The sequence below is a fragment of the Corapipo altera genome, unplaced genomic scaffold, assembly GCF_003945725.1.
Source record: "Corapipo altera isolate COAL_440 unplaced genomic scaffold, ASM394572v1 47, whole genome shotgun sequence".
NCBI lineage: Eukaryota > Metazoa > Chordata > Aves > Passeriformes > Pipridae > Corapipo > Corapipo altera.
This window is the reverse complement of record NW_020884897.1, coordinates 136404-152538: the sequence shown is the minus strand read 5'-3', so window position 1 is coordinate 152538 and position 16135 is coordinate 136404. Positions and strand designations below refer to the sequence as shown.

At 40.8% G+C, this 16135-nt stretch overlaps 1 protein-coding gene across 1 annotated transcript in view; it reads left to right on the top strand.

The window, feature by feature from the left end:
* Window positions 1-16135, top strand: part of MKX (mohawk homeobox) — a 48954-nt gene that overhangs the window by 11139 nt on the left and 21680 nt on the right. The window contains exon 5 of the mRNA XM_027648552.1: window positions 859-1194. Within this exon, the coding sequence (XP_027504353.1) occupies window positions 859-1194 (336 nt within the window). The remainder of the gene's footprint in view (window positions 1-858; window positions 1195-16135) is intronic.

The window sequence follows — 16135 nt, the reverse complement described above, 5'->3', positions numbered from 1 at the left end:
TTGACTGTTACTTTCCTTGATGGGAGGGCTATAGCAATATCATGTCATTAACAGGAGAATCTGATTAACAAGAGAATCTGATTAACTTTGATGGAGCTTATTAGATGGTAGACTGAATATTACTGTTATTTATTTTATGTATTTTGCCTGCAAATGTTTTCCATAAAAGATGCACTGAAATTCTTTCTTATTCAAATTAGCAAATGCAAGATTTACTTTTTTAAAATACCCTGTATTTTTTATAGAACATTTGTATTAATTTGGTCTATAGGTACTTTTATGAGGCAGTTGTGACACGGAGATCCAATGACAGGAACAAATGATACAGAACATTGTCAGAAATCTGTATGTGAATTTTTAGAAGAATACATGTCAATTTGCACTCAGTTCCAAATGTACTCACATTTCTTTTGTATGCACTTCCCGTGAAAAGATTGGTTGCAGGACAATTAAAAGAGTACAGTTTAGGCAAATACACCTAAATATGATATGGTATTCAGGAAAACCAAATTTCAAGTAATGATAGTAAGAATTCATTTCGTTTACACGTATTTTTAAACACTTGTCATTGTTTAGGGCACTTTTCAGTTTTTTTCTGCTTGCCTTGTGTTACTCATGAACGAATTAGACTCAAAGACTGTTTTAACAGCTAATTAATTTAGAATAGCTGGAACGTCTGAGAACCATGGGATCTACTATGAGCAACGTGTGAAAAGAAGAAAATGAAAATCAATGTCCAGTACTTAAGTTGTTGTCTCATTCTAGTTATATTTATCACAATTCAAAACATGTAGAGAAGGCCTTGTGTTAAATATTAGGTATTCAGTGTATTACTGTATCTTTGTTCTTTTGTTTCAGATGGAGAAAATCCTCCAAGAAACCATATGAATGAAGGGGGATATAACAAACCAGTTCATCACGCTGTGATTAAAACGGAAAGTTCAGTAATAAAAACAGGAGTGAGACCAGAAACAAGTGCCAACGAGGATTACGTGTCACCCCCCAAATACAAAAGCAGCTTATTGAATCGTTACCTAAATGACTCACTGAGACATGTCATGGCTACTAATGCAGCTATGATGGAAAAAACAAGGCAAAGGAATCACTCCGGCTCGTTTAGTTCCAATGAATTTGAGGAAGAACTGGTGTCTCCATCATCATCAGAGACAGAAGGCAATTTTGTCTATCGGACAGGTAAGGGATTTTTTTCTACCTCATTTCTAATACAGCCAGCTTTAGTAGATGGTGTTACCTGGAATGAGTGTCACATGATTGTGCCTTTTAAGAGGCTTCTGTCCATCCTCTCATATGGCAGTGGATAATTTCTGCCTATCCTCTTGCATGAGAGTAGGTCACTCCTGTCTGTCCTCTGGTATCAGGGTGGATAAATCGTGTCCACCCTTTCATTCTCTGGAGAAGTTCTGCCTGCAGATTACAGTTAAGTTCTGTTATTGACCATTAGTGAAGCTGGTTCACTTTTTGAGTGGAGCAAGGGGTATGATTTTGAAATGACACAGACTATTTTTTGTCAGCACTAAGACAATCCTAAAGAAGGAGAAAACTCTTGAGCATTCTATTCCAATAAGGGAGGACTAGGGGAGGACTGAAGCACTCCATGGCCCCAGCTGGGAGGAAGAGAAGGGTTTTGAAATTTCAAGGTGGCTGTTTGTGACACTTACATGAGTCATATGTCCCTTGATGCAGTGCAGGTAAACACCTCTTCCTGTTGTACAGCATCTGTTCTGTCCTCAGAGTGCTTGTCTGGTGTGTGGCCGCTTGCTGCTCATGCATCTCTTGAATACATGGATTACGCTAATTTCTGCATTGCTCTCCAGACACTGTGCACTGAGCTAAGGGGCCACAGACATGGTCATTAAATACCTTGTCTTGATGTTTTTTTGAAGGGTCACACATACTTTATTATTTTAGTCTTATCAATAAAAACTTAAAAATGTGATATAATATCATCCGCTATATTACCACTCAGAGGAAGGCACATGGGGTGCCTGGTTCATGCCGGTAAATTGCTCTAAATCAGGATTTGCTCAGGTCCATGTGGGACAGGGAGTGCTGGAAAGCTCCTCTTCTGAAGCTTCTTCTGTGTTTCCTTGGGACGTAAGGCAAAATAAAATTTTAATTTTGAAAAAAATGAAGTTTTGCACCCCAGTCTCCGAGGATCTCCATGAGTGTCTCAGGGTTTCAACTCATTGCAGTAGCCCTACGTGTTGTCCTGGGGGCTTTCTTGGCATGTTATTCTGCCAGGTGCCACCCTGTGAGCAGGGTGGGATGGATGTTAATGAAAAGTACTGGAGGACTTTGCACTGAAGTGAATACAGATTAGATTTTGTACTTGGTTCCCCTTGGTTTCCCTGGCCGGCAGGTTCGGGTGCCTTTGCAACTTCTCAAGTTTGCAACCTTTGCTCTCTTTTTTTCTGGCACATTTCCTGTCATTTTTATTTTTTTTTGTCCATGTGGAGGGACCACAATGATTTCAGGAGGCTGAGTTTCATGATGGGGGTAGGAGGACATTTGTGCATGTAGGTTGTCGGGGATGACCAAGGAGCGAGTGGGGGTCTCATAAAGAAATGGGATCTCTTGGGGAGCAAGAATAGTGCATGCACGACTAGTAAGTTTCAAAATTAACTCTCTCTGTTCATTTAACTTTTTTTTCTCAACATACCAAATACATTTGGTCTCCATTACAGGCGTCTCGTCTGCCAAGTTTTATTTTTAAGTGAAAAGTTACTCAAGAACAGATGCAGCAGCTCAGATATGTAAACTTATGTTTTTCTGTACTTTATACTGTAACCTAAAAATGGACACAATGGACACAATGACTTTTTAAAATTCGTAATAAATTTACCACTGTATTAAGTTGTTCTTGACAAGTTTCAAGCTGCACTGAAAAATATGGTCATTAATGTGAAGGCTGAAACAGGCGCACTGTAACTGTGTAAGTTCACAAGCTGTGCTGTAATGACTAAAAACTAGTATATTTGTCCTTAAAGTTCATAAGTGACATTCCTGGAACTCCTCTTGAGATCGTATTTAAGTCAGTTCCTAAATAGCTTCCTTAAAGTTTGGAAGCGCTATTGCCTTTAATGAGAACACACCAGCAGCTCTCAAGATATTGTTTTATTGTTTTTGCACTTCAAAAGCAGACAAGCAGTAATCTGCATATAGAAAGAAAAAGATCATGCGTATACACAATATTATTTGCTATATCCTTCCTATGCATTTGTGTACATTCAGGAAATAATAGGTACAAATGGGCTTTTTTCAGCTACAAGACTACAGTCCCATTAATGATTTTCTGATGATATTGTAACATGCAGGAATTAAGCCCTTCATGAACAAAGCATATATTTTCAAGTTATCATCTGTTTATGAAACGTACTTTCAAACAGATTAAATTATCCACGATTGTTAGGTAAGGAGAGATAAATAAGGATGATTTTTTTTTTATGTTTTTTCTCTGTAATTTGAATACCTGAGATAGGAGTTCTCAGTGCAGTCGTGTAGCAGACCTGTATCTGTGTTCTCAAAAATAGCTGTAATCCATTTTGGTTAAGCAAAATAACAGAGTCTGACTGTACCACTCTTACCTTCCTGAAAGTGGCAAGTGTATTTTTAAGTGGGATATCACCACTTGCAAGGAGCTCCCCACTGCAATTTTTTGTTGAATGAAACAGCTAATTTTTGACAAAAAGGAGGTGATGCAGGATTGTGAAATTCCTACTAGATGTTTTAGTTTATGAAGACATTTTAAGCAGTATTTCAAAAAGCACAGAGTGAAAAATGGTTGATGTTTTATTTTTGAGAAATGTTTGGCAAGGTTGTTGTGTTCCTAAGGACCGGCAGTCATCAGAGTTGAAGCAAATTCTTTATTGTGTTTCCCTGGAAAAGCAACTTTTCGTAGCAGATCATGAGTAGAAAGTTGTGTCTGGTTCTGGTTACGGGCCCAGGTACATCAGTGTGTCTGGAGCTACTTCACTCTCCCAGTGCCCAGGGTCAGAGTGGCCACGTGTGTCTCAATAACCTGTGCCAAATTAACAGGATGCAAGTGCAGTGTCCAATAACAAAAACAAGAAATTGCCATTTAAAGTTTATAAGGAAAACGGGATGTAGAGTTTCCCATTTCAGTCATTAACATGCTTATAAACACGGGACCATATGCTACTCCAGCTTCATGCAACTGGGAAATCCCACATAAAGATCAAGGACGAGCTATATAACTGACTGTCGGCAGAGCGGCCTCATTTTATACCTCCACACAGTTATTGTGAGGTCGTGGGAAGTGGCTTCAGTGCTGGGGCAGAAGCAGCAAACCCTGAGTTGGAGCCCTTGCAGGTACAGTGCTCACGCTGTCATTTCCCCCAGCCTCTGGCCTGGGGAGCGGGAGGCAGTGTGGGTGGATGGAGCAAGAAGAACAGAGCAGTCTGGAAAGAGTGAAAGTGTACTCAGATATGTCACATATGTGAGTGTTTCTGTTGTAAGCTGATACGCTTTTGGTGTACACAAATGTGTTCACTTAAGGCAGAAAATTACAGTTCAGATTAATCCTAGTGCAGGTATAATATATAAATTTATATAATTGGTCAAATACGTGTCTTAAACTGACCACTGAAAGGCTTGGTTCAGTATTTTTGTTTAGTTAAAGATCCATGTTGGAGAACTAGTTTTTATTAACTCCTTGTCATGCTGTCACTCACAGCAGGTTCTCTGTGTGACAGGAATAACTGAAACCAGATTGCCTATCTGTATTTGTTGTACAAATGCTCACAGAAACAGCAGTCTGACTGCAACAAGCACTCCAGAAATCTGCTAGGAAAAAAAATCTAATAATGTTTTTAGTGAGGCTGACCATGAATCTAAAGCAGCAGCGTCAGTCTTTGGTTTACGGATCACTAAAATGCTGACTTTTCTGTAATCACGCTGCAGTGCTCCCTGAGTACCCTAACGCCAGTCACCTGCAGGAGCAAAATGTTCTGCATCGTTATAGCACAAGGAAATGAAAAATTCCCAACTTTCTGGGATATCACTGTCTAGTGAAGAAAGCAAAAATTAAAACGAGAAAAAGAGACAAAATGGCAGGACGGGGAGTCCTTTTTCTGTAGGCAGATTTTTCATTGATTTCACTTTTTATGTTACTTAGCACAGTAGAAAAGCCAGAACAAATAAAAACGGTGAGGAAAGTAAAGACTTGCAGGCCTGGAAAGGAGGATGGCTTTTAAACAAACTCTTGAATGACTGGCTGATTTTTGAAGGTGTTTGATCTCTATTTTTAGATGTTTATACTCAGGAGTGTGCTCTGTTTCTGATGTTTTCGTTACTACTGCCTTTTTCTTTCCTCTTGCCTTCCTTTCTTTCCTCCGTTTGAATCCTGCAAAGTTGGTGATTTATAAAGCATGATCCTGGGTCATTTATGACAGCACGCTGAGCACCTCTGATAAGACCCTCAGCACACTGTAGGATCAGGCCCACATTCCTACAGAGCACTTAAATGTAAGGGTGTAACCATGCACATAAGTGCTATAGAGAGACACATACAAGCTGCAGAACAGTGCTATGATTTTGTGTGGTCCTTACCAACTTTTCCTTGCAATTTAACATTTTTAGAAATTAACATGTAATTTTAAAATGAGCTATAAAGTTTGAAAGCATAATATGAACACAATGGAACCTGTTTTCAGAAACAACTCAAGGGACTCGCAAAAGCTGCTCATACCAGTGACTTTTGCAAGTTTGATCTAAATGGTGCTGGAGGCCTTGGGGATACTTTGAAATAAATGGCAACCTGGGAGAGCTGAAGGAGGTCCTTGTTGCAGATCCTAATGTCATCCAGAAGTGAAATGGAAAAGGTGAATGTCAAGTACAGTATTAAATGCACACAGCAGCATAACTGCAATTTGAAGGTTACAGAGTGAGGATCGTATTTCTGCAGGAATTTTATTATTACATGGACCTGATTTGTCAACACTAAAATAGCATGGAATTGAGAATTGAGGAGAAGATTGTGTTTAATTTACTGTTCTGATGTTTTTTCTAAAGAAAGATTAAAAGGAAATGGCTTTACTACACAGGAAGTGTCAGGTTTAATATACCATATGTGATAGCCCAAACTTGGAGAATTTAAGGATCCTACCTGCTCCCTGCTAGTTAAGTTTTCTTCATGTTTTTCGTTTCTTTCAGTTTGAACAGCAAGATGGGGTTTAATTCTCTTGAGTTTCTCAATATTTGAGCTGCAAGGGGAATGAGTCAGGATTATTTCCACAGGACCGTGGAAAACAGTTCTTCATCAAAACTGAATCTTTTTTGTGGGCAGGTAGCACTTCTGACCTCTCTCAGGTGGGGCAACAAAGGAAGACAGCATTGAGCAGGCTGGGAACAACAGCAACTGGGGGCAGAGCACTCTCCCAAAAGCCTGGGCACCCAGGGACTGCCAGCAGTCAAGGAAGAGCATTGCCTGGAGCCAGCCGTGCTGGGAGGGGAAGCAACGCTCCCAGCACTGTCAATTTTCTGTATCATTTCTCTCCGCTTCCTGCTTTTAGTGGTTCATTTTGTGGGAAAAGAGAGTATTTGTTTTCTCACAGGTGCTGGGTGCAAAAACTGTGCATCCTTGTTTTGCCTGTTTATTTTCAGATGCAAATGACTATGAATGTTTGGGGATTTTATTTTTTTTTCCTTTAAATCCAAAATGTTAAAGATTCCAGAGGCTGGGCTCTGTGCAGGCCAGATGTGCTTCAAGTAACAGCATGTTTGTGGCTATTCTATAATTCAGGTATAATTGCTATGGAGACCCTACAGAGCAGAGGGGGGCTGTGGGCACCTCTTCTGGCTTTGCTTCTGTTGATGTCATGGCAAATTTTCTGCATACTTCAGTAAAAACTGTCTGGAGACAGTTGTTTGGCTGCAGAGGATTTTCATGAAATCAGCTTGCTTCATCCAGAGCAGCACGTCTCAGGACTCCTGACAGCTTTATCATCGCAGAGAATTAGATGTTCTTGCATGAATGATTTGAAATGGAAAAGTTTACAACATCTGACCGAAAAATCAGAAACACCAGAAAAATCAGGGCATCAGCCATGTTTCCATGGCCACATGTTGTCACCGCCCGTGCTGGTGCAGCAAGCCCGCCTTTCTTTCTCCAAGACCATTAAAATTTTCCCAATGCAAATGTTCACATCAGCGGCCAAAAAAGCAGCAGACCCCTGTGCTTGCCCAAGACCTCTCTCAGACACAGCAGGAAAAATGTGTGGTGCTGTCACCAATTGCTAACAACTATATATTTTTATACTCCTCTTTAGAGTTAGTCAATGCTCCAGGCCTCAGCAAAGGCTGTTCCCTGGCCAACCTCAAGCCTCATTCGTTTAGTGAAGGTGTTTTAAAAGGGAAAAAAGTATTTAGCCCCATTTTCCCATTGTTCTAAACGTCTTCAGAATTATGCTTGGTCTTAAAACCTGGTGCCAGCCCAAATGTGAATGTTTCAGGAAATTATGTGCATGAAAAAGCACATGATCATAAATCAGACTGTTTTCCAGTTCTAGCTGTAGACTGCATGGTTAGTAATGAATATAATAGGGAAATTAGTTAGAAAATTAGCAGTTAATTTGAGGAGTATTTAAAGAGTGTGTGAAACTACAGCTTGGGAAAACTCATTTAGTGAAATGAATGTGATTCTGTCTCCCCTTCCACTGCCTGAGCAGGATTATCCCCAGTAGCCAAATTTGTGTGCCGATCAGAAACAGCAGAAATGCCAGGCTCCCATGCTGCCTTGTCATGGCTTCTGCACTGATTTAGGAGTTCCTCAGCCCTTCAAACACCGGCCAGCTGCCACCACTGCCTCTGTGAATGACTGCATGTGTTGCAAAAGGAAACACTGTTCAAACGAGCAGGGCAGAGAGGGGATGGGGGGGGGGGGGGAGGGGGGGGGGAAATAATGAAATGAGGTATCCAAGCAATACACCAGCTCGAGCAGAGCAGCAGAAAGCCCTGGACACTGGTGCAACAGCCCTGCTTTAACAGCCAGGGATGGAGTGGGGCAGCACCAGGCAGAAGAAATGGTTTGCATCCCGTGGGTTGTCCCCATAGCCTGGTTGCCTTATGATGCCCCATGCTGCCTTGATGTGCATACAGAATGGCCCTGCCACTGCACCTGTACCCCAATATGCTTCTGAGGGCACAAAGGATGGTGTGTCTGCTCTGTCCTCTGCCCAGGAAACCCAGCAGCAAAATGTGACTATCAGCTGTTTGTGCTAAAGAAGGGATGTAGGCCAATGAACTCAAAAAATATGGCACTATTTTATATACGGAAAAGTGAAAAAGAGCAACAAAACACAGGATGATTTGCAAAGACAGAAACACAGAGATGTGTCCTGTCACCCCCTCAGAAGTGGTTTTGAAGTCACACATTTACCTTTACATGTCATTGATGGAGAAGTGTTTGAGCACACAAAGCCATGGCTGGAGGGAGATCTGGGGCTTGCGAGCAAGGCTCCAACACTGAAATGTGCATGTTCTGCTTCTCGGGGCACTCCAGCTGATTCTGCTCCTGCACTGAGACATCTGTCTGTGGCACCTGTGTGAAGAAAGAGAAATTACAGGGACAAACCTCTTCCTTTTTGCCCAGTTAATTATTTTTACGTACAAAATCTATCATCTTCGTCACTAGTAACCACTGGTTTTGGTCATTCTTACTAACACACTAATCTGTGTGTAGTGCAAAAAAGTGTGACCAGGAGGGGGACGGGGTGCAGGCACAGGCGGGATGGGGTAGTAGCCAGAGGGGAACAACAGATGGACTTTTCATATTGTGGGGTAGTAAACTTAAAGGAATGGCAGGGCCATAAAAGTTAAACTTCTTTCTGGAAAAAGTCTGAATTGAAACTTCATACCTGGCCTGGGGTTCCTGCATGTCCCAGCCTCCTTCCGCTGCTGGAGAGAAATAATGCAACTTTGGGTAACTCCTGGTAGGTTCTGCTTGTAGCGCAGACTGTCCCTCGTGCAGTGTTACATTGCTGCTGTTCATGTTGCTGTAGTTAAGGCTGTACCTGTGTTTCCATTAGAACCCTTTTAATCTGCAAATTTATGACCCAGCTGTAAAAATTCAATCCAGACTGAAACTTGGCCTGAACAGTGTTCCTTCTTCCATCTGTGGAAGGGATTTAAGCAGGTACATCCCCGCAATAACCATCTGAGTTAGGCTTGTAAATTTGGAGCATGATGACTGGTGAATAAAACTGTGAGCTTCTCAGTAGTCCTGGAGTTTGAAATATTTTATGCCTGTGGTGAGAATATTGAAAAGCAGCTTACTGTTTGTACTCAGTGATATAGCTGTAAGTAAAGAAAATGTTTTGGGTCTTTCTATGTTTGTGCAAGCACATGCATTTTCCTTACCATGGTAATATTTTGATATGAGTGGCAAACACTTGAAGCTCTTCAGAGTCTTGCATCAAAGCAGTGTCTGATGACTCTCAAGTAGGCTAAGAAATTGTATTCATGCTGGTGCAAGTGGTTGAATTTATCTATTGATCGTAATAGAAAAAATTAGGGAAATAAGAAGAGCAGATTATTTTCTTTAGAGTGAGATTTTTTTTATTGGATTCTTCTTAAAATACTGTCAAAACTGGTACAGTATTGAAAATTAGTAATGCAAAATTAGTTTTATTCACTGTTACTTCCTCCCATTTTAATTTTCTTTTCTAAAAAGCTGCACATTGAATGTGCCTGACCAGATAGACTAGTAATCTTATCTGATCCAGCAAATCCTATTTCCCTTTCCAGGTTTGTGGTTTTTGAAAGTAATTCTGTAATTTAAAAACACTCCTTTATGTGTTTAACTGAAATTTTTTAGGTCATTTGTCCATAATGTGCATACCAGAAACATAATGATGAAAGCAGTTTGGTGAGACCAGACTTCTGATCTTCCATGTGTATTCACAGAGGAGCTTTCAGGAGGGTTTTGACACAATTTGAGAAGTGGACTGAAGGGATCTCTGCATGGATTAATGTGGGGCTGTGAAAGACTTTATACCCACTATTTGGAAAATGTCAGGAACCTGTAGGTTATCATTTGTGTATAAGATTTTTGCCATCTTGATGGAGGAAAGGGAGTGCTCATAAAAACAACTGTTCTGGAAAACCTTCCCTCGTGGTTATCTGTAAAGTTCAATTTCTAATTATCCAGAAAAGCAGATTTGTATTCAGTTTTATTTAATCCACTTCACTACAAACTTAAAAATTTGAGTATGAGATAAAGAGCCAGATGTGGAAATTACCAGTGATTGCTAAAGACCTATTGAGGTCTTTTATGCTTTATGGCATTAAATTGGCATCAGATCACCACTTTAGATCTGTTAAAGGAGAAATATGTCCTAACAGTCAAGGCATGCAAAAGGCTTGTATAAGTGAGTTTTATGTGAGCTAAAAAAAAAAAAAAAAAAGAATCAGGAGTTTAAAGCAGGAAAGTAGGTTGGAGAGGTAAACTGCATTGTAGAAAATCTGGAAAAAGTAAAAAGAATTCAAACAGAAAGAGATCAGATACACAGCTGAAGCTGGAACAGCTGAAAAGAAACACACAAAAATAGGTAAAGCAAAATTCCAATGGGCCATGAAATGTGTTTTCCTTAATTTTTCACAATGGCCTTGAAACCTGATGTTGGAGACTCTATCTCTGTTCTTTCAGTGATGGCCAGAAGTTGAGGTTATGATGACCAGATCATTTGGTATGGCACTGACATTTCAAATTAAAAGGGATTGCCAAGACTCTCAATTATGACACTAAAATATACCGTATTTCTAGGGCCAATTTTCAGTCACTCCCTCATGCCTCCACATTGATTTAGGCAACAGATGCATGAAAAGCAAAGCAACATTCAAAATAATCCCTTAACTGAAGCTGGGGGAAGGCTGGCTAGTGGGCTGTAGCCAAAATTCCTTAAATGTTACAATGTTTTACATTTCTAAATGTAAAAACTTTCTTTCCAATGTGAGGTACCAGCCAAATGTCTTAGTTGTGGTATCTCAGAGTGAAAACTGGCATGAGGCCTTGTGGTCATTTGTGGGTATTGACAGATTTACACCCTCAAAGATCAAGTTAAATGCTGTTGGTTTCTCCATCTCCCCTTACTTTGTCAGGGATTTTTTTCTCTCTCAGTTACTATTTGTCAACTTAAATCCAGTTTGCTGGAAAAATGAAGGCTCTTCACGACCTGGCTCTTCAGGAGCAAATTGCCTCAAATTCTTTCTGCTAGCCAAGGTATTTTGTAATGCATTGCAAAACAGCAGCAGGATTGCTCTCCTTTCACTAGATGTACTCTGTGGGCTAGACACTGCGGGCAGTTTTAATGACATCTTGGTGTGCTGGAGAATTTGTCTCGGATGTTGACTTCAGGGAGACTCACCCCAGGTTCTTCTTTGTCTAATTGCTCTTCCTACCCCAAGGAGTAGGGTCTAGCTTTGCCCCATTGTGAGCTACACCATGGGGAGTCTGTACTGGCAGCTGCTCAGGGAGCAGTTTCTGGAGCTGGTGTGTAAATTAAGTGGTCTGCTCCTGGCTATTTATGGCAGCTTTGAACAGGAGGAGTGGTGGATTGTCCATTAAATGGACACACTAAAATTCATTGTTCTTCTTTTCTCCCTCTTATGCTGTTTAGCTGTTGTAGCTGTTGGTTACTGCATCACTAATTCATTTCCCCAGGATCATCTTCAAATAAAAGCTTCTTCCAGAAGACAACAGCCTTTGTTCCTTGGTCAGGGAAAGCTCTGTGTGTCTGCAGCACTGTTTGTGTTAGCAGTGTCAGTGAGAGCCCAGTGTAGCCTGGGAGACTTGTGTCTGCTGGGGGAGCAGGGCTGCTGTGTAAAGCCTGGAGCCTTTCTCTGTCCGTGGTATCATAACTGTAGTAGCTCTGGGCTTCCTAATTATTATTCCTAATTATCGAACCTCTTATTGAAACTGGATGCTTAGAGACACTTTTTGAAGTTAGGAGAAACAAAAAAAGCTGTCCTGCTCTGGCCAGCACCTGAGACTGTAGTGGTGTTTGTAAGACATACAGTCTTTCAGATATATATACATACACACACGTGCACATACTCCCTGCTCTATGATGATGATGATATCTGTGGAATTCAAGCCTGCCGTCCTTCTGTTTTGCCGTTCTTACTCCTTCAGCCCAGAGCTGTGCAGTAATTCACCATGGCAGTGAACTTTGCAAAGACAGAGGAAAAGAGGCTCTCAACTGTATTGTCCACAAACAATGAGATATCTCTCTTTTAAATCCCATATCTCACTGAAGTGCTTACTCCAGACTGCCTAGAAAAACTGAGAATTCTTTTCACAGAGGTCAGAAAAGAAGACAAGGCTGACCTGCAGGTATCAGGTCCCAGTGATCCTTTGTTTTATGCAAAGGCCTATTTTTGCTGGCTAAACTGAAGTAAAGAAATGCTTACTTAAACATTTTAAATCTGTATGTCGAGTATCTTTATAAGCCTGTTTTCCTTTTAGTGTTGTGTCACAAGGCTTTCTGATGCTGTTTTCACTCCTCATCTAATGAGACTGTGAGCAATAATAGTTTCTCCTGACTACAAGTGCACATAAGCATTCATTTGTGTTTATTACATTTGCTGTGGATCTATGTAGGAAAAAGGTCATTAATATTGCTCATTCCTCTATACCTCATTCCACTCACAGGTTCACATCTCTGTTTCTCTGCCCTCTAACTCCAGAAGGGGCCAATAATTACATCTGATATCCAACTCAAAGTGCCTTTACCTTCGCCTGATAATTGATGGGCAGGCACTTAAAACTAAGCCTTTGGAAGTGCTTTATATTGGACAAAGCAAAAATCCAATTTGCCAAGATCTGGTCTGGTTTTTGAGTGTTTTGGCCCCAAAGCATGCTACATGGTTTGACATGCAATGTTCATGTGTTTGCAAAGCTTTCCAAACTTCATTTGGTGAACTCCAGCTGCTTTCAGTGGGACCTTTGCTCACAGATCAAAGACTGTGACCCTCAGAGAAAGTAAGTGCTCATATTTGGGTATGGTTCATCCTTCATTCCTTGCACAAAATAGGAAAAATAAAGGCTGTATTCAGTGCCACGGTACTGCTGCATTTGCTGAGGTTTGAGGAGCTCTGTCATCTCTGTGAGCTTCATGGCTGCTCAGAAACACTCCTCCTCTGTCCAGAGCAGTGGCAGTACACAGCCTAATATTAGCCCACCAAAGCCCTCTCCTGCCTCATGGCCATGTCCTCTTTCCATCCCCTCTGGACAGCCTCGAGGCAGCAGCTCCACACTCCCTACAGGACCAAAAGTCCTTTTACAGGAGGTGCAGGACATGGTTCTGCTGGGGTAAACTCCCCATGAGCCACTGGCTCCTGCCCACCCTCACTCGTGGGGAGCCTGTGTCCCACCACAAAACACTTGCTGCATATGAAAAACCATCCCACAGCCCCAGTTGGGAACAGCACATCTCAGCAAAAAAAACCAGGTCTGGGTGAGCTGGGAGAAGGGCAGGAGAGTGTTGGAGCAAGGTGTCTGAAGGGGGTAGAGGGGAGAGGTGGGTTTGTGCTGGACCCCTCAGGGTGTGAGGGACATGCATGCGGTGGGTTATCCAGTGACAGGGTTTGTCCTTGGCGAACTCTGCTTCATCCAAGGATTTTGCTCCCTTGGCTCCTACATATCTTTACAGCTGGATTATGGGTTTAGGTAAGTCGGATGCCCTGAGATCACAAATACAGGGTAACTGTTTGGAGAGGAGAGGAGGGAGAAAATCAACAAATGCCTTTGATATATTGTATGTCATCTGTACATGACGCTCTGGGACCTTCAAATGCTTAAACTAAAAACCTAAATATAATTTAGTTAGTAAAAATATACCTTAGTTATAATAAAATGATAATAGTGGAACTTGGCAACAGAGCAGCTAATAAATACTACACTTTTGAAATGTGCCTGGGATCCAAGTACATACTCTTTTACTGTGTAGTTAAAGCATGTGGCAGGACATGCTAGACCAAGATTTTCTTTTTGTCTTTCCAGTGGAAAACTAAAGTTCTTTGTTTAAGTTAAGCCCGTTGGGAATTTTTCTTAAGTAAAACAAGGAGCTAAAGAATTCCATTCCCTTTTGCCAACTTTTTTTCTTCCTTCAAGCCAAATTATCGATTAATGGGGCATTAAATAGAAAATATTGCCTAGTTAGAATTATACCCTTTTTTATTTTGGCTCCTTCAATACTTTCTTGTATTTTTTGAAACACTTTGGTGTTTCAAACAGCTGAATTAGAAGATGAGATATTTTATTGGGAAAAGACTACTATTTCTAAACCTTTTTGGCCTTATAAAAATAAAGGTCAGTGATCTGAGACTTACGCCTATTTCTGATTTTTTAAATTAAAAAAGAAAATAAAATCTGTACTCCTTTAAGATCTTCTTCTTCCTGAACTTCATTCTTTGCCTTCCTCATTAGCTGTCTCCATTTCGGTACCCTATCGTTTTGCCAGCAGTGCAGCCAAGTGAATGCTTGACCATATTTTTGTCTGGCTCTAGCGAAACCGTGAGCTGACAATAGAATACTTTTCTGTGGGTTTTCCTTCTTCCCCTGGGGAACCATACTTCAAGGGCAACCTGCTTGTCCAGCATATGAACATGTGGAAAATCCACTGCTATGCACTAATGATTTTCAGATGGGCAGTTGTTGCTGAAAATCATCCCAAGAGCAGCAGCTTCTCCACTGTAGCACCTAACCACTTTGGGACCCCATTGATCATAGCTGCTCTGGAATAAACCCTTTGCACTTATATATAGGGTGGTGACATTTGGTGCATCTCACGTATGGAGTAACAAAATTTAGGGGAAAAGGAGGTAAAAGTTACAGTTGTGGTTATTTTTTGACCATTGCAACATTCACCAAAATCTGACACTTATTTTAGCTTGAAAGTATAAATGTAGGAAAAAGTCAGGCTATGCCAAAGATCCACAACAGCAAGGCAGAAGCACCCTAAATATTGTCCATAATTTAATAGCTTTCAGACATGTGATTTCAGTATTTACAAGGAGACTTATCACATGCTGGGAGAGAGAAGAATGAGTTTTAAATTTTAAATCATTTCTATTACTGTTCTTCTCAGAGTATGCATTCTTTTTAAACAACTTTCACTTTTAATTTGTAATTAAAGCCAAAGTTTTCTTTTAATTTTAAAAGCTTGTCCTTGGACTAAAATAACATGGAACATTTTTAAACATTGATCCAAGCTGCTGTAGATACATTTTATTTAAACCACAGAGCCTGCAATTGGATTCCTTGCTTTGCCAGATCGGCTACGAACTGTAAGTGTGGCAGTAATGACTGTGGAGTCCTGGATGCTTCACTACCAGTGAGGAGGGTTGTTTTTCTGGAGTTGTTCCTCCCTTTGGGCCCTATTCATGAATGACTTAATCTCTGTCTATGATCAAATGTCATGCAAGTTACTGTGCACAGAAAAATCAAGGAATGCTTCTCTTCCCTGCATTCCTTACATGGAATTGCTGTGCCTGCCTAGCAAGCAGTTGGAGAGTAGTAAGGGTGGGAAGCAAGCAGCAACAAAAACCCACACCAAAAAACATCAGAAGCAATATAAAAAGAGTGAGACAAAGAAAACAGAGAAAATTTTGTAAGATCAGGTGTGCAAGTTGGATTGGGCTGTGCATAGGCAGCTCTAGCTTGCCTAGGCAGCGCCAGCTGGAGGGGGAACTGAGCTTTCTCAACAGGGGAGTGATACCAGGAGCAATACATTCACCATGGAAAACAGAAGTGTTCCTCAGTATTTTCTCTGTACTGTTGGTCATGAAGATGATTTCTAGTGCATGTTTCTATTAGCTTGTTTTGTCTTGGGAAGCAAACATTTACTGTTTTGATGGGCAGATCTTAAGAAGTTCAGGAAATGAATGCTTCTTAGTCTTTTTATCCTCTTGACCTAACTGTTTGTGTGGTGCAATTCTGTCCTTTCACAGGATGTTACACCACTTCATTTGAAGCCAACAGAAAGACTTTAATTACTAGTGATACTGATTACATGATGCATGCCATACAAGGAACTTTGTGGCATGTTTCAGTATCTTCTTAGAGATCCCGCAGAACACAGGGCTGAAGCGGTGCATA